Source organism: Trachypithecus francoisi, unplaced genomic scaffold (genome assembly GCF_009764315.1).
Source record: "Trachypithecus francoisi isolate TF-2019V2 unplaced genomic scaffold, Tfra_2.0 Lachesis_group18, whole genome shotgun sequence".
NCBI classification, from domain to species: Eukaryota; Metazoa; Chordata; class Mammalia; order Primates; family Cercopithecidae; genus Trachypithecus; species Trachypithecus francoisi.
The window spans coordinates 46,187,394-46,207,556 of record NW_022681463.1 but is presented as its reverse complement, the minus strand read 5'-3'; the positions used below and the strand labels follow the sequence as shown (position 1 = coordinate 46,207,556).

General features: G+C 33.8%; 1 protein-coding gene across 2 annotated transcripts in view; it reads right to left on the bottom strand.

Moving 5' to 3' along the window:
- The window catches only part of KLHL1 (kelch like family member 1), a 456,085-nt gene that overhangs the window by 289,445 nt on the left and 146,477 nt on the right, over window positions 1-20,163 (bottom strand). Inside the window, exon 2 of one of the 2 annotated variants that reach the window (XM_033177586.1) lies at window positions 7,575-7,757. The exons of the other annotated variant lie outside the window; for it this stretch is intronic. Within the exon in view, the coding sequence (XP_033033477.1) occupies window positions 7,575-7,757 (183 nt within the window). The remainder of the gene's footprint in view (window positions 1-7,574; window positions 7,758-20,163) is intronic. 2 annotated transcript variants of the gene reach the window in all.

The window sequence follows — 20,163 nt, the reverse complement described above, 5'->3', positions numbered from 1 at the left end:
ATTGACAGAGCAGCAGTAGGGTTGAAGAGAAAATTGGTTACCGTGGATAGAATGCTATCAAACAGCAACCCATGCTATATATATATATACATATACACACACACACACATATACATATATATATACATATACATATATATAAATAAAGGAGAATCAATTGTTGCAACATATTTCATTATTGTCCTATTTTAAAAGTCGCCACAGATACCCCAACCTTCTGCAACCACCACCGTGATCAATCAGCAGTCATCAACAGGGAGTAAGACCCATCACTAGCAAAAAGATTAACACTCCCAGAAGGCTCAGATGATTGTTAGCATTTTTTAGCAATAAAGCATTTTTTAAATGACTGTATTTACACATACATACATGATGATGTGCACACTTATTAGACCTACAGTATCATGTAAACAGAACTGATATATTGTTAAAAATATATATATGTATAAACAAACATATAATATATAATATATATTATATATACAATATATATATATATATATATATATATATATATATATATATACAGGTGACTTGCTTGATTGTGATATTCACTTCATTATGGTAGTCTAGAATCCAACCTGCAATACCTTCAAGATGTGCCTATATGGAAAGGCAGAAGACTTAAAAAAAATCAAACCTATGAAATTAAAGGTATTATGGATTGAAATTGAAGTTATTAATATAAATTGTTTGTTTTAAACATAAAATATATGAATTATTTGTGTTTGTGCATTGCATGTCTGTCAAAGACTCCTTAGAAAAAGAACAGACTGCAGAGTGGAGCAGAATAAGCATAAAATCAGCCTGGAATAGCTTTTGTTGCAGAGAGTAAAGAAGTGCTCAAAACAGTTGGGAATATGTCAAAAGAATTATAGTGATGCTTACACGTATAAGCAAAACCACAGTAAAATTTGAAAGCATGTTTTTCCTAAGAACACTATAGAGAAAAGAAAGGAAGTTAGATCAACACAGGAAATTATTATCTAAAACTTTTCAGGAGACTTTTTTTTCATTTATTTATTTTGAAGTTTTATCTGCTATATATTTTATCTTATATACAAGATAAGTGGAAGGGCATGTTATAATTTAACTGGAACACAAAATACATTTTTTAATTGGAAAACATGACTTAACTATCTAATTTATGCATTTAAGAAATACCTTATAAGATTCGTGGTTTTAAATATTTTATTAATATTAATGCTGAGGATTGTAACGTGTTAAGACATATTTAAAGTTATCAGTTCCCTATGCATTTATGTCAGGCAGTTAGTAACTAAAATGTCAACTCTTTATAATATCAGAATTTGAAAAAATGATTAAGACACAGATATCTTCAAATATTTATTACTTACCAATTAGATAAATTAGTGTCAGATGGTCAGTTTTATCAAAAGCATTAATTAAAACATTGTATGATACAAACAATTATAAACTAGAGGATAAATATATTTCCTACGCATAAGAAATCGATCGACATAAATTTAACCAGCTTAATCTTACACGTACAATATCTATAGTTGCAGCAATGCCACATCTCTATAGAGCAAAATATTATAACCTATATTATTCAATTTTAAATAATTACATAATACCTTCTCTGCCAACTAAATACTGCTAACTCAGTAAAGAAAAAAAAAACTGCAGAAAAGTTTATACTGCATTTAGATTTGGTGACATAAGATATGAATTAAATTTTAGAAGAGGGATTTAATGCATAACATAAATTAATATTTTTATATGTACTTATTTAGTTCTATTAATGCTAGAGAAGCAGGAGTAAAACATACATAAAGAAGTACATGCATGCAACCACACTAGAAAATCTCTTATTGAGATCACTACAAATTTATTTCCTTCCAAATCTATTAAACTTTTGTAAGTTCCACTTCAATTTATTATGGTGTTTGATATTGTCAACCTCCCATTCCTTTTTTAAATCTATTTTTTAGCGAAAGCTGTGCAGACTTCTTATCTCAGCTTACCTCTGATTCATTGACTTTTCTTCTTGGTTCTACTCTTTAACCCTGTCGCTGCCGTAGGCTTTATTCAGACCTCTACATTTTGCCTTGACGCTCACTGTTTCAGAATCATTCTTGAGCATTGCCTTAATCATTATTTTTACAGTGGTTTTAAACCTAACCTTGTATCTCAAATGCCTGTAGAACTACTCATCACATATCCCAGGAGCATTTCATTATAACTAAATTAAACTCGAAGATTTCCCACTGATATTTCTTTCCTTTATACTTCCCTGTTTCTAATTGGTGCACTTCCAGAATCGAATTTATGAACTTTCAGAGTCAAAATTATGAAATTACCACTATGTTTATTTCCACTTTATTTCCTATATCAAATATGATGTAAAATCCATCTTTCTGTTTGAATGTGTTCTTGTCCTCTTCATGAGGCCTGCCCATGCCCCCAGGGCAGTGATGTTAGTACCTAACAGCACTAAGATGCTCCTTTTTTTCAAGAACTGGACTTGACCTAATAGCAACTCCTTGTTCCTTGGGAGTCTATGTGTTCCTGCTTCTCACACTTTATCCTTCAACTGCCACCACCTCTCCTGACTCTCAAGCTGTGGGTGGATCTTAAAGCAATGACTAAGAATAAGGATAAATTCTTGCTTTGAGGTGTGACTCATTCTGCAGGAAGTCATATGCAGAGCTTCCGGAGAGACAAAGATGAAGCAAGTCTTCATCCTTGATTTTTTCCTTCCTCTGCCCTATCCTGCTTCTGTTTCTTCTGAGGTCAGCTTTTAAATCAGTCATGAAGACCTGAATTCCAGGTTCAGGCTCTGTTATGAGGGAACCTGGCTTATGACAGCATCCTTCAAAATACTACTCAGCTCATACCTTATGTTCATATAGTCTTCCTTTCATGCCTGGATTAACCAAAACAGCTTCTCAGATCTTTAGTTTCTGCCGTGCCTGTCTTTTATACATTTTCTAAAACCATACCATATTTTAAAACTACCTTTATAAATTATGATAGTCAGTCTGTTGTAGCTGTTAAAGTCATTATTTCAGTGCTCAGATTGCCTGGGTTTGAGTTCTAATTTCACCAATTATTGAGTGAATAACTTGAGTACATTCTAAATGTTTTCCATGCCTCCATGCCTCCATTTTCTATATTATAGATAAAAGTGAGAAATTAAGAATTTTCTGTTTCTTAAAGACAAAATGATTTGCAAATGCAAACCACTTTAAACAGGCCTGAAACATAATCAACACAGTGAGTGTTAACTATCATCATCATTGACTCAGTTATGTAATTCCTCTCCTCAAGAACCTACATTAGCTTCTAATTAAACATACTGTTTTGAGAACAAAACTTATCTCCTGGCTCTTAAGGTCTATCATAATCATATTTGTCCTATTTTTATTGTTTAATTTCCCAGTTATTTCCAATACAAACTCTATTTCCACCAAGTCATTACTCTTGAAATTTTTGCAAACAGAAACTTTTTAGTTCTCTATTTTTTCCATAGTATTATTGATACTCAAAATAGTAAGCCATGTCTTTTCCACTAGCCTTACCTCACACTCAATTTCTCTGAAAAACTTTCATAATACTCTATCATATGCTGCTCATTTCCTTATTTGACTATGTCTTGAACTTGGAATTAGAACCATATATTCTGCCTTGCATTTATCTGCAACTACAATAATTTATTTAATTATCTTATGGTTTATCTTTAACTCCTCAAGTATATTGAAAACTCTACAAAGAAAAGCATTAGGTTTTATAATCATTATGCATCACCAACAGGGCATAGGCCAATGCTAGAGTTATGTTTCATAATTGTTTGTTTTAATTAGTGCAAAGAAAAATGCTTCATGGACTGCTGACAATCTACTATAGACATAAGCAAAACATTAAAGTGATATCCAAGTGATCAAGAAAACAAGTTTTTCAGCTTCATAATTTTTTTTTTCTGAAGCTGCTACAGAGTTATTTTAAACTATCAAACTGAGTGAGAGATTTAGGTGGATGGATGATTTAGTAAAATTAAAGAAATGCTATTCCTCTTCTATTGAAGATAATCTATGTAAATGAAATTTCCATCAACACAGAGAAGCAATATTATTTGCTTACTTCTGAGTATTAACATATGTAGTTTATGTAAATAATTTCTTTTTAATGTATTTAATTGTGGTTTAAGTGCTGCTAAATGCATCATTTCAATTGTCACTTTAGCCTCATCTGTCTACATACTAGTGCACTATAAAGAACATTAAAATAATAAATACTTTCTTGAAATAACTACATTTATTGTCAAATATGCACAAACAGTGAAAAAGAATATCACACATTTTTAAATGCCAAGGTTTTTGATCTATAGAATACGATACTTTTCTATCTATCAAATATCATTTTGTTCTTCATTTAAGCTTTCATTTGATCATGAACGTATTGCATGCTTGCTGTAAAAATTTAAATAATACATCTGTTTATATATTTCAGAAAAAAGTTAGCCACGCGTCCTTTCCTACTTATGAGCCCTACCTCACAGGAATAAGATTTGTTAAGTTTTTGACATATATCATTCCACACAGTTTCAATGAATATAAAATGATAAATAACATTATTTCCAACTCAAGAGTAAGTATGTTAGTTACATAAGATTTCCCCATTTATGTCTGCAAAATGCTCTTATTCTTAATAATGGCTAAGGGGGAAGAAAACTTTCACAAGCCCAATCATATTTCACTTCATATCTGTACATTATATCAGACAAGGCCGTGAACACCTCCTAATTTTCCTTTCATTGAAAATTCAAATATCCAGTTGTTAATATTGACTGTGTCAGCCTAATTTTCCTCATCTGAACCTCAGATTAAAGGTAGCCTACCTATAAAAAATTTTTCATGTTTGAAATTCAAGGATTTACATTCAAATTTTTGGTTTACTTGTTGCTGATCAATTATCTTGGGCTATTTGTGAGAAAGTTATATTCATCTTAGATTTCCTTCAAGACCTAAAGCACAAAGAAATTCAGAATTTTAATTATTTTTCATGCAAAAATATACTGATGTGTTATCTGAAATATTATTAGCCTTTCAGACCTTACCTACTTAAAAATATGCCTAACAATAAACAAAACTATTACATAAACATGACCTTTCATAAAACGATTGATAATTGTGACCAGTATCAAATTAAAAACATATACAATATAACCAGCACATAAATAAGTGATTTTGTGTAGATTCCTTCAATGAGGGTAATATGTTAAAATTTGACAGTTTGGAATGATAATATTATTAATATAAATTAAACATATATAATTATGAATGAATACTGAGCGAGTGTCAATAACATTAGCTAGCAGTGCTTTTACTGAAAGAGCTATAAATCTTCATAAAAATTATTTATTTTTATATTATTTGAAATTATTATAATAGCCACACAATTTTTAGTGGTAATTATTCCAATACCAGATACATTTTGCTTAAAGACAATATTTAGTTGTACTAACCAAAATATAATAAAAGTGTTAAAATGTATTAGTTTATTACTAATGATTATTCATTTTAAGTCAAGAGCTAGCTGTGCATTAATTACAACTGTTTCATCAGGCAAAAGTATCAATAAAGTGGTATCGAATACCTGCAATGATTCACAACAATGCTTGTTCTTTTCAAGTGTCACACAATATTTATTTATATTTATTAATATTTGTTTAACTTAGAATTCTAAGATGTACATTACTTGTAAAATAATTAGTATAAAGTTTTAAACTATAGTGTTAAAAAATTAATTGAGAGGTCATTAGGCTGAGACATCTCCAGGTTTTTATTTTCTACCTAAACCGAGCAAAAAACCAACTCAGAGTAATTTAATCAATCAGAAACCACCAACCAACCTCTAACTAGGCTCTTGCCCTGCTTTAACCAATCAAATATTTTATTTGTCTTGTTTCCACAAGTGTCTTATGAAAACTTTCCTCTGGTCGTCTTTAGGTGGGACCCTGAACAGCTTGTGGTCTCATGCTAACTGATCATGAGTTGCTGTTTGCTCAAATAAACTCTTTAAAATAGTAATGTGCCTAAATTTATCACTTAACAGTGTAAAGAAAAGATAAAACTTTATTTGAATTGAGTTAGCCATAATGATTTTTTAAAACTAATTTTTTGTATCATATTTAAGAAACACATCAATGATCCATAATAACGTATTTAGTTTAATATATTCTAAATATATTAAATATTTATATGTTCAGAATAATACATGTAAAAGTAATACATTGCTCAAATGTTTTAGAATAATATAAAACAAGAATATTGATTTCTCATTCAATAAGAATATTGTAAACAATTTGCATAACTAAATAAACTATTTAGGAAATAACTAATGTATATAAAGAGTAATAAAGGAAACTATGAAGAATATTATGAATACAGAATAATTGCTCAACAGATTGGATAAAAATGTTGCAAATGAAAAAGAAAATATTGAATTAAGACCAATAAAAGACTACAAGATTGTAGAAATTATAGGAAACACTTTTCTTTTAAAAAAACTAATGAACATCTGATGTGTTAATATATTTTTGAGTTGACTGACACCTCCTGTCTTCTTAAAAAATACATACAATATGATTTAATTTATAAGTTAAGTGAAGTAAATTTAATTACACCTCAAGAATAGTTCTTACTCTGAAGAATGTAATTGAATTGTTATCTAGATGCTATTTAGATGCTAGCTCAGGATAATTTGTGGTTTTGCCACACATATTATGACAATGAATAATTATCTCAATAATAATGACTATTTGTGAATTATCTTGCAAATGGTAACTCAACTTCGCAGTTATATTTAAAAAATAAAATCAATAATATATTATCAAAATGCTTTAAATAGTTAACTGACAGATTGGACTCTAAATCACCTACAGTAGTTATTGTGTCAAATGTCCTTCCCCATGCATTTCAAGACACTGACTTAAATTCAACGTCCATATTGCAATATTTCTATCACGGTAGATATACAGCCACGTTTTTCTGGATTCATTTTAATGCATAGAACTATTAGCTTTCAAATGTGTTATGGCTTTAAAAATAATATCAGTATGAAACAATTTAATTTTCAATACATATTAAATGAAAATGTCAATAGGAAATACCTCAATTTGTTAGTTGATATAAATATATAACTAAGATAATCTTTCTTTAGTTTCTAATGGAATAGCATACTTCATTTCAGATTTTAGGCACAATTCTCAAATTAGTGTGCCTAAAATTAGTATGATTTTGGATCCCACAGTCCCAGATAATAACATTTTTCCTCCATAGCTATCAGCCCTAGTTATAAGTAGTTTTAGTTTTAAACACTCTATAATTGTTTTGTTTTTCAAAAAATGATTACCTACAATAGCATTTCAACTTTTCCACAAGAGAAAAATAAGAAAAAAACAAGTATAAACAAAACAAACGACAACAAAAAAATCTCCTAAAAATGTGAATCCTTATTTCCTTAATCATATAACACTTTGCAATCTGCAAGCCCGTCTGTCACTTTTAAACATGTGAATGCATGTTTCCAGTAGAGGCAGACTACTGTACCTATGTGCAGGTATCTTTCGGTTCCCAACAATCAGGATAACATCACAAAGTTGCTGCTGCTTCAAATAACTTTCCATCTTTCTGAAGGTTTGCTCAGCATGATGAACAGCTTGATAGAATTCTTCAGAGCTACTGGAGTCCAAATCACCTTGAGGTGTCATTGAGTGGCCAGTTGATGACAGCCTATAAACCACACACACACAAAAAAAAAATAATAAAGGGATTTATAAAGAGACAATTATCTAGAATAACATACAGGTTGTTATCATTTTCTTAAGAAAACTAATATATCTGTGTTTATTTTTATATTTTAATACAAGTTCAATAAACAAAGGTCCAAATAATCTATTGTGGGTTAAGGGATTTGCTCTACGAAATAATAAATAAATGGAAAAGTTCTTTTTTCTTGTTTAAAAAAAGGTTTAAATATATGTTGTCTGTATTGATTAGGACATTGTTAGTAAACCTGAAATATCACAGAAATAGTAAATTATTTACATACCTATTCTAAAAATAATTAGCAATGAAATGCTAATTTCATTCATTTGATATTGAGGAAGATAATTATACTATTCTAAATAGTTAGGATTATTGAGATGTCATAGTAAATGTTGCTTTGCAGAAATAGGTGATTTTTATCATGAAAAAATATGAAACCTGGTTTGCAAATAATACTGACACTTAAATTTGTAAGTGAATTATTGAGTTTCACGTTCTGTACCCCACTATTAAACAAAAAAATTAGAATGTATTAGCTCAGTACTTAGAATAACTAATCAATAATAACTATTTTAATAAACTTTATGATTTTGAAAAGTCCATGATACTTGAGTTTTGTCACTTCATGTATTAATGGCATAGGCTGTTTCAAAAAAAATAAATAAACTTTAATAAATGCCATACTCCACCATAGGGAAGACTCAATATTCAAGTTACATGATAGACACATGATAAAGCCTAGCAGACCCAATCAAGTGTTCTGATGACAATTCCTTAAATAACCTCAAATTAAATAGTAATTAGGTTCATAAAATTAATACTAAAATTGCTTACTTCATGATAAATATCTTAGAAAGTAAGATGGAGAATCCTGGTTCCAATTGCAATGTAATAATTTGCAGCTGACTAAATCTCTCTCCAAGAAAACCACAAGAAAGTTACATACAATATCAAAATAATTATTTGCATTCCATAGGATCTACTGAGGCAATCAGGACTTAGAAAACCAAGATCCTGAAATACAGATAAATTCATTAGAGTCATCCATCTAAAAGTTGTTCCCTGTGTATTCTTTCCCTCTCAAGGTATTTACTAGTTATTACCCACATAGGGTGAGAATCCAAGGAGCTCAACATAATGTGGCAGCTAAGCAGTTCTTCTGAGGATAATACAAAGACTGAAACCTAGAGTTGTATCAGTGAAAATTTCTGATTTCATTAAGCTGAACTTTTAATTGAAGTACCAGCAAACAATATAGTTTTTATTTAGAAAAAGACATGCTTATATGGACTCCATGATTTCTTATATATAATGCCTGTCATTAAAGGGAAAAAAATAGTAGGTCTGTAGAGAAACTGGACACATTAAGAAAAACAGACAACAGAAACATTCTCAGGTGCTACATATACGTTCAAATATATGGATCACAATTATTACTTAATAGATATAAAAATAACTTTCATTAATCTTTTAATATAGATAATAAGCTGGATAATTTCAAGTCATATGAAAAAAATCAAATGAAAAAAATAAGGCAATACAATAACTGAAGATTCTGATACGCAAAATTAACTGGTAGATAAAAGACAAAAAAAATGACGATATGAAAAAAATTAATAGAAAATATTCAAACTAAGTTATTTAGATTAAAAAATAGAAAACAAAACACAGTAAAATTATAATATTCTTGTAATTAATATATTTTGTAATCTTAAAAGTAGGGGGGAGAGATGATGGGACAAAAGCTATCTGAAGAAATAGCGGCCAAGAATTTTCAAAAATTTGGTAGATACGTCAGGAAAGCGATTCCAGCGAAACTGGACTTAAAACACGTTTTAATCATATAGAACCACCTAATACACTTATTTGGAAAACATTATATTTTATTGAACCTCTTCCTCTTGAGATTCAGAACCACAGCTATTCAAAATAAAAAAAATTTGGAGAGCCTTACCAGTAAAATGTAAACAACAAAATAATCAACCCATTATTTTTGAATAAGAAAATATGTAATTGAAATTATTTCCAGAAGATGCCTTTGTGCACATAGAAAATTCGAAAAAATGACAGAAAGGCTTACTAAATTCTAAATCCACTGTTATTACGTGTTTTCTCTGTTATCTGCAATATTTATCCACACAATACGGTTATTTTCATCAGACTTTACAAGCTCTCCTTTAAATATTTGAAATTAATACAAATTTTGCTGAACCATATATTTGCCTTTCACAAGTTTGCAAATTACAACCCCAGAATATGGCCACTTCTCAGCATATTTTAAGAATTCAGGCTCATGCACGTGTAGCAAGAATAGCAGAATTCTTCCACATATTAACACATTGAATAGAAAAGTCACAATATGCATTGCAGAGTGCATTTTAAGTTTTTTTTTTTTTTTTTTTTTTTTTTTAGACGGAGTCTCGCTCTGTCGCCCAGGCTGGAGTGCAGTGGCCGGATCTCAGCTCACTGCAAGCTCCGCCTCCCGGGTTTACGCCATTCTCTCGCCTCAGCCTCCCGAGTAGCTGGGACTACAGGCGCCCGCCACCTCGCCCAGCTAGTTTTTTGTATTTTTTTAGTAGAGACGGGGTTTCACCGTGTTAGCCAGGATGGTCTCGATCTCCTGACCTCGTGATCCGCCCGTCTCGGCCTCCCAAAGTGCTGGGATTACAGGCTTGAGCCACCGCGCCCGGCCACATTTTAAGTTTTAAAATGACCATATTACTGACTCTCAAGTACAAAGGATAATTAAGTCAGGATTTGAAGGCTGCCAAATAGACCAAAACTGCTTCAAAAAGGAAACCCTGATGCTTCTGGTCAGGTACTCAGACTGCATGATAAAGTTTAAAATTCAAGATATGAGAAACACCTCTAAAGAATGGCTCCAGATTAATTTAAATAGGGTTTGAGATAAAAGCTCTACATATATAAGACCTTATATTAATTAACCACGGGTTAAATGAAATATTCTCGTTAGCAACTCTTTTTTTTTTTTTTTTTTTTTTTTTTTTTTTTGAGACGGAGTCTCGCTCTGTCCCCCGGCTGGAGTGCAGTGGCGCGATGTTGGCTCACTGTAACCTCTGCCTCCTAGGTTCAAGCGATTCTCCTGCCTCAGCCTCGTGAGTAGCTGGGATTACAGGCGCATACCACCATGCCCAGCTCATTTTTGTGTTTTTAGTAGACACGGGGTTTCACCATGTTTGTCAGGCTGGTCTCAAACTCCCGACCTCATGTGATCTGCCCACCTCGGCTTCCCAAAGTGCTGGGATTATAGGCATGAGCCACTGTGCCCAGTCTGGGCAGAAATTTACATACCTGATTAAGATTTCATAATTTAGGAAAAATTATTAAGAACATTGTTTAATTTACTTTGTCTTTAGTTGTTGTCCAAGTTGTGGTGGGTGTACTATTAAAGAGTGACATAAATAGAACAGAAAGAAATAAAAAAGAAAGAAATCGAGCTTGGTGAGACCCTTGTGGTGGGGGTGGCGGATGTGGGGGGCGGGGACATAGTATTTGAAAAGAGTTATTCAAAGTCAAAAAGTTAACTACTGTCAAGATAATACCTTCTTTTATCTAATCTAGTTAAAATAATCTATCTCAAATATAATGTAGACTTGGACTTTTTCTGACAAATTTGAAAGCAATTTGAAAGAGTGGGATTAAAAGAACAGAGAGTTAGATACAGGGCTCAAAAAAATAAATAAATAAGTTCAAGTTCTCGCCTAGATTTTTTTCCTAAAAGTTCTTATGCATTAAGTCTCTTCATGTTATATCGGAGAACAAATTACTTATCTTCAAGGTCATTGATCTTTCAGATAAACGGTTATGTTTGTTTCCCTTGATTTTCTCTCACCCATTTCCTCACATATCATTTCATGATCTAAGACTCTAGTAGGATTCTTTCTCCTCAACTTTATATGAAATACGGAATTTTAAAATGAATTTTCACATCAGAACACTTACAATTTTTAAGCTAATGTTTATTATTTAACCTTCCCATCACATATCCAACCCACTAATTTAAAAAGGAGACTTTAACATTTTAGTAAATTTACATTATGTATTTATCATGTTTTCTATAGGTATTAAATAAAAGCCAGGCAGTGGATTATTTCATTGTTTTGTCCAATTTTGTATATCAGTTGAAAAAAAAAAAAAAAAAAAAAAAAACTATAGTCTCTTTCCAATCTAAGAGTCCCTAATACAATGATCTGAAACTCTAACATTTGTCTTTATTTTGGTCCAACAATACAAACCTTGTAGTCACAAGAAATGCAATTTTAAAAGTGCAATATGACTTCCTCTTATCAAATTTAAAGACATTTTTGCCTTCTTCAATCTAACATGTATAAAAATAAAATGAATAAAGTAGTTTTGATCTCTTGAACTCCTCAAACCATAGGTATACTATTCCATTTCCTTCAATACCCAATTTGTTGAAAGAATTGTCTTCATGTCTGAACTTCAGTTCTTGGCCCTCGTAATATGGCTTAATATATTGCAATTTGATTTCCATAACTGCCCATCTAACGGAACTACTCTTGACAAGGACATTAGTGTCTTTCTTGTGACTATCTTTAACATTTATTTTAATTTCCTATCATTACCTGCTGAGAACTGACCAACATACTTTACTGTTCCTCTTCTAAACAGTTCAGGACTCAATATTCTTTACTCTCGCTGTACCAAACAATTCTGAGATGAAACCTCTTTCCCTATTTCTTTGTTAAGCAATATTGGAATCAGAAATAATTTAGTTACTTTCTCAAGGAAATATTTATTTCTGCAAGAATAGATTGTTTACTAATAAGAAAAAAATATATAAAACAAATAATTACTCTTTTTTTTTTTTTTTTTTTACTTTACAACCTACCTACTGAGTGCAAATCTAAAATTGTTATTATTTCTTCCCATTGCCAACCAGTTCCTCAGTCTTCAATGGCTTCTTGTTTGCAAATTCATATCACACATTGTAAGTTCCTGCATAATCTGATGCTTTCTACAATTTGTATGATCCTTCAAACCAAGCTCTAATTTTAGCTACACTAAATAATTCCAGTTTCTGCAATGCATCACACTGAGAGGTGACAATGTGCTAACGGCGCTCACTCTCAGTGCCTCCTCGGCCTCAGAGTCCACTCTGGAGGCGACTGAGAAGCGCTTCAGCACGCCACAGCAGTGTGGAAGCCCCTCTCTGGGCTGGCAGAGGTGGGAGCCTGCTGCCTCTGCTTGCAGAGAGGTGTGGAGGCAGAGGCGTGGGTGGGAACCGGAGCTGCCCCCCGCGTTCACAGTCCAGCGAGTTCCAGTGGGCACGGGCACAGACCTGGGGGGCCCTGCACACGGAGTGGGTGGACGGTAGCCACCGGCCCAGGGCAGTGAGGAGTTTAGCACCGGGGCCAGCAGCTTCAGAGGGTGCCGGTGGGCCGGCACTGCGCTGGAGTTCTTGCCGGGCCTCAGCTGCCTCCTTGCGGGGCAGGGCTCAGGACCTGCAGCCCGCCTTGTCCAAGCCCTCCCGTCCCCCACCCCAACGCCCCTCAGTGGGCTCCCCTGTGGCCCAAGCCTCCCCGAGGGGCACTGCCCCCTGCTCCATGAAGCCTGATCCTATCAACCGCCCAAGAGCTGAGGAGTAGGGGTGCACGTGGCACGGCTGGCAGGCAACTCTGCCTGCAGCTCTGGTGTGGGATCCACTGGGTGAGGCCAGCTGGACTCCTGAGTCTGGTGGGGGCTTGGGGAAATTTTACCTCTAGCTAAGGGATGGTAAACACACCTATCAGCACTCTGTGTCTAGCTCAGGGTTTGTAAACACACCAATTGGTACTCTGTATATAGCTAACTCTGTGTCTAGCCAACCTAGTGGGGACTTGGAGAACTTTTCCATCTAGCACTCTGTGTCTAGCTCAGGGATTGTAAAAGGACCAATCAGCACTATGTCAAAGCGGACCAATCAGCTCTCTGTAAAATGGACCAATCAGCAGGATGTGGGAGGGGTCAGATACGGGAATAAAAGCAGGCTGCTGGAGCCAGCAGTGGCAACCCACTCAGGTTCCCTTCCACACTGTGGAAGGTTTGTTGTTTTGCTCTTTGCAGTAAATCTTGCTGCTGCTCACTGTTTCGGGTCCACGCTGCGTTTATGAGCTGTAACACTCACTGTGACGGTCTGCAGCTTCACTCCTGAAGCCAGCGAGACCACAAACCCACCGGGAAGAATGAGCAACTCCAGACACACCTTCTTTAAGAGCTGTAACACTCACCAGGAAGGTCTGCAGCTTCACTGCTGTCGGCAAGACTACAAACCCACCAGAAGGAAGAAGCTCCAGACACATCTGAACGTCTGAAGGAACAAACTCCCGACACATCATCTTTAAGAACTGCAACAGTCACGGCAAGGGTCCGCGGCTTTGTTCTTTAAGTCAGTGAGACCAAGAACCCACCAATTTCGGACACAACACCACTTTCTTCTATAGCATTCCACACACACACGTTTTTCTGTACCTCGAACCTGCGCAACACGTTGACATTCCCATGGCTAACTATTCCTTCAGAATTCACTTTAAATATCACTATCTTAGGAAGGCCTTATTTTTTTTCAGTTTATTGTTTTTTTTTTATTTTTACTTTTGAAAAATAGAGTCGGGGGTATATGTGCATTTGTTACATAAGTATATTGTGTGGTGTTGAGGGGAAAGCCTTATCTCAATCCTTACTGCTTGGTGGAGGGGAGGTGAGGTTACCCTAACATGTAGTAAATAGGTTTAAATACATCTCTGCCGTGTCATACATTCTGGGAGTTCAACAACTATTTGTTGAATAAATGCATAAAAATATTTTATGACAAGATACTTTGGTCAGATACTAATTTAAGTTTGTTATGTGTTTTTGCTTACTTTTGGTTTTAGTTTCCATAGACCACATAAATGTGTTGCTCAGAATTGCTACCACTAAATAAACAAGCAATAGAATTTATATCCTAAAACCTAACAGAATGTCTGGCACACAGATTTGGTAAATATTTGTGGCGTAATTTGTAATTTTTGAATATTAAATAGTTTCCAGAGCTCATGAGAAACAAACAAAACGTAAAATAACTGCTGTAACCAGAATACATACTTTCTTCTCTTTCTCTGAGAGCACATTTTTGTTCATTATGACAATACTAAAGATTGCACTAAATATAGTAAATAAAATACTTTTAAAATCATTTAAATAAATAAGATATATTAACTGCAAACAAGAATTTCTGGATGACGAGTTTTTTTTTTTTTTTTTTTTTTTTTTTTTTTAATGTGAGTGACTAACAGATTAACGAAAATGGCAAAATACACTTGAAAGCAGTTTTTTATTTTTTCTAAGTGATAAGGGTTAGCTTTTGTTTTAACCCCTATATATATAAGGGTCAAATATATATATATATGGCCAGATTCCATCTCAAAACTATATATAATATACACATATTAATATTTTTATATAATATATAATAAGTGTGTGTGTGTGTGTATATATATATTTTGAGTTGTAATCTTGCTGTGTCACCCAGGCTGGAGTGCAGTGGTGCGATCTTGGTTCACTTCAAGCTTTGACTTCCGGATTTATGCCATTCCCTTGCCTCAGTCTCCCGAGTAGCTGGGACTACAGGTGCCCACCACCACGCCTGGCTAATTTTTTGTATTTTTAGTAGAGATGGAGTTTCACCATGTTAGCCAGGATGGTCTCGATCTCCTGACCTTGTGATCTGCCTGCCTCGGCCTCCCACAGTGCTGGGATTACAGGCGTGAGTCACCATGCCAGGCCAAGAAAAATATTTTAAAGAACATTTTGCAATGTCAGATAAAGAAGTCAGTCTTACATAAACAGTTCTTAGGCAAAGACCTGAATATAGTAAAAGATGACTTCATTTAAGTGAAAAAAATTAACTATTTTTTTGAGTCCAGTAAATTTAGTATGTATTTCAGGCAATATATATATATATTTGGATTATATTTGCATTAGTGATATATATATATTTTAATTTTTAAAAATATTTCTGAGTAGTGGGAAATTGAACATTTGTTATTTTCTACCATTTAAAAAATACATATTTTGTATCAGACACACACTATTTTAAACAACATGGAGTCATTTTTACAAAAAAATTCGAAGTTCAAAAATTCAAAGTTCAAAAAGTGCCCCAAATAAAAATAAAATACATCTAAAAAAATGCTAGCAAGAGTTCTTCAAACCAAAAGAATGTGAACGTGATTGTGATTCTGAAACTGTAATTATGGTAGATAAACCACATATATCTTTAGAATAAAAAGATTAAGAGGATAATATTAAAATAATAACTATATTTTTTTTCAGAAATAGGCCATATCAATATGTGAACAATGACATAAAAAGTTTTAAGTGCTGGGAGAGAATAAAGTGTACAGTGTTTTTGCTTGTTTCTTTACTTTGCAATGAAAGTTAAGTTGTTATCAGTTTAAAATAACTTGTTATTGTAAGGTGTATTTTGTAACCCTTATGGTAACTAAAAAGCAAAAGTCTATAATAGATACATTAACAATAAAAAGCAGCGGGGTGCGATGGCTCACGCCTGTAATCCTAGTACTTTGGGAGGCCAAGATGGGCGGATTACCTGAGCTCAGGAGTTCGAGACCAGCCTGAGCAACACGCTGAAACCCTGTATCTGCTAAAAATACTAAAAAATTAGCCAGGCGTGGTGCCGTGCACCTGTAGTCCCAGCTAATTAGGAGACTGAGACAGGAGAATTGCTTGAACCCAAAAAGGGTGCAGTGAGCCAAGATTGCACCACTCCACTCCAGCCTGGGCGACAGAGCAAGACTATGTCTCCAAAATAATAATAATAATAATAATAATAATAAATAAATAAAAAGCAAGAAATCAAAACATAGTACTAGAGAAAAATCACTTAATCTCAAAGGAAGACTGAGAGAACAGAAGTAAGAAAGAATCTAACAAACAACCAGAAAACAACAAGCACAATGGCAGTAGTAAATTCTTCCCTGTCAATAATTACCTTTAACAAAAATAAATTAAATTATTCAATTAAAAACAGGGATTAGCAGAATGGATACACTTATAAAACTAGAAACCAAAAAAGAACCGGACCAACTATGATATTTATATCAGATAAAATAGACTTTAAGACAAAAAGGAAGACAATACAAAGATGGTCATTATATGATGATAAACAGGTCAATTCAGCAAGATGATATACAAATTTTCACAGTGGAAATCCTAACCAGAGTATTTAGGCACGAAAAGAAAGGATATTCAAACTGAAAAGGGAAAAATTAAATTGTCTGTGTTTGCAGATGATGATTTTATATGTAGAAAACCTTATAGAGTCCACCTAAAATCTGTTGGAAATAATAAATAAATTCAGTAAAGTTTCAAGATATAAAATCAAAATGTAAAAATCATTACTCAACAGCAAACTATCTGAAAAAGAAATCAATAAATTAATCACATTTATAACATCTATTTTAAAGATCCTAAATATGAAGATAATACAAAGGGTGCAAGATTTCCACAATGAAAACTACAAAATACTGATGAAAGCAATTGAAGAGGAGATTAATAAATGAAAAGTTATCCTATGTTCATTAGTTAGAATAACAATTATTTTAATGCTCATACCACCTCCAGTGATCTGCAGATTCAATAAAATCACTATCAAAATACTAATGACATTTTTCAAATAATGCTGAAAGCAATCTTGAAATTTGTATGAAATTTATGTGGAAAAGATCCCAAATATCCAAAGCCATTTTGAGTAAAACAAAAATAAATAAATAAACTAGCTGGAGGCGTTACACTACCTGACTTTAGAATATACTGTGCTCGGTGTGGTGGTTCCCACCTGTAGTCCTAGCACTTTGGGTGGTCAAAGCAGGAAGATTTCTTGAAGCCAGGAGTTTGAGACCAGCCTGGCAACAATGTGAGACCCCTTCTTTACAAAAAAAAAAAAAAAAAATAAAAAAAGGAAGAAGAAGAAAAGAAAACAAAAGCTGTGTGTGATGGTAAACTCCTGTAAACTCCTGGAATCCTGTCTTCTTGGGAAGCTATGGCAGAAGGGTCACTTGAGACCAGGAGTTAGAGTCGGCAATGACCTGTACTCACATCACTGCACTCTAGCCTTGGTGACACAGCAAGCCCGTATTTCAAAAATGATTAAATAAAATGAGCTATGCTACAAAACAATATTAACCAACACAGCATGGTACAGGCATAAAAATAGATACATAGACCAATCGAACAGACTAGAAAACCAATAAATAAATCTATCTATTTATGGCCAACTGATTTTTGACAAAGGCACAAAGATCCCACAATACATGATGCTTGGAAAACTGGGTATTCACATGCAGAAGAGTGAAACAACATCCCTATCTCTCACTACTTAAAATCAACTAAAAATAGATAAAGTCTTAAATGTAAGACCTAAAACTATAACATTACTGGAGGAAAACATAGGGAAAATCGTTCATGACATTGGTCTGGGCAAGGACTTTTTTGGATGAGATCTCAAAAGCACAGGAAACATATGTAAAAATAGACAAGTGGGAATGGTATAGGAGTTATAAAGAAATTATTTAGGCAGATAGTGAGGGTAAGGATGTCGTTGGTAAGGTTTACCTTTTGATAAAAAGCCGCCCCCAAATCATTTCTTTTCTGAAAAAAAGCAGCCTGTAAAATCGAGCTGCAGACATAGATAAGCAAGCTGGAAGCTTGCCCAGGTGAATGTTGGCAACCATGACAACAGGAAAAGGCTACCTAGAGGCCAGGCATGTTCAACATGGCAAATCCATCTTCCGTTTTCATTGCCAACCACATGTACAATAAGGAGCAGACAACATGATGCCTGCCACATAGAAAACCTATTTGCATAATAAAACATTAGGGTAGGGTAGCCAGCTTCTTTGAGCTAGGTGAATGTCACACCTGGCCCAACCAATCTTTGGGCCCTATGTAAATCAGATACCGCCTCCTATAGCTAGTCTACAAAACCCCCGCATTTCACCACAGACTGGAAGACCCACTTGGGCACTCCTCTATCTCTTCAGGAGAGAGAGTTATTCTCTTTTCTCCTTCTTTTGCCTATTAAACCTCCACTCTAAACTTCACTCCATGTGTGTCTATGTACTTGATTTCCTTGGCATGAGGCAAGGGACCTCTAGTATTACCCAAAATAATGCCACTTCATGTTTATATCAACCTAAAAACTTCTGTGCAGGCTGGGCGTGGTGACTCACACTTGTAATCCCAGCACTTTGGGAGGCCAAGGTGGGCAGATCACATGAGGTCAGGAGTTCGAGACCAGTCTGGCCAACATGGCGAAACCTGGTCTGTACTTAAAAAAAATACATAAAGTAGCTGGAAATGGTGGCGGGTGCCTGTAATACCAGCTACTCAGGAGGCTGAGTCAGGGAGAATCACTTGAACCTAGGAGGCAGAGTTTGCAGTGAGCTGAGATTGCACCACTGCTCTCCAGACTGGGTGACAGAGCAAGACTCTGTCTCAAAACAAACAAACAAACAAACAAACAAGCAAACAACAACAACAAAAAACCTCTGTGCAAAAAAAGAACAATCAAAAAGTGAAGACACAGCTTATGGTGTGGGAGAAAATATTTGCAAACTATCCACCTGACAAGGGTATAACATTCAGAATATATAAGAAACTCAAGCAAGTCAATAGCAAAAAAAAAAAAAAAAGAAAGAAAGAAAGAAAAAACCAATCTGAATTTAAAATAGGCAAAAGAACTGAATAGACATTTCTCAATAGAAGACATGCAAATGGCCAATAAATATACGAAGAAAAATGAAAAATGCTCAACTTCATTAATCATCAGATAAATGCAAATCAAAATCACAATAAAATATCACCTTATAACTGTTAGAATGGTTGTTATCTAAAAGGAACTATAGCAAATACTGATGAGAATATGAAGAAAGGGAAACTCTTATATTACATTGGTGGGAATGTAAATTAGTACAGCCATTATAGACCAGTATGGAGACTCTTAAGAAAAAACAGACTACCATATGATCCAGCAATTCCACTACAGGGTATATGCCCAAAGGAAATGAGATGAGTATGTTGAAAATATATCTGCAACCCCATTTTATTACAGCACTATTAACAATAGGCAAAATTGCTAATCAGCCTAAGTGTTCATCAAAGTCTGAATGGATAAACAAAAATGTGATTACACATATATGTATATTATATATATATATATCTTATATGTGTGTATATGTGTATAATTGTATTCCATTGTGTGTGTGTATATATATGTGTGTGTGTGTATATATATACACACACACACACACATATATATACATTTATTTAAAGTAATATCCTCCAG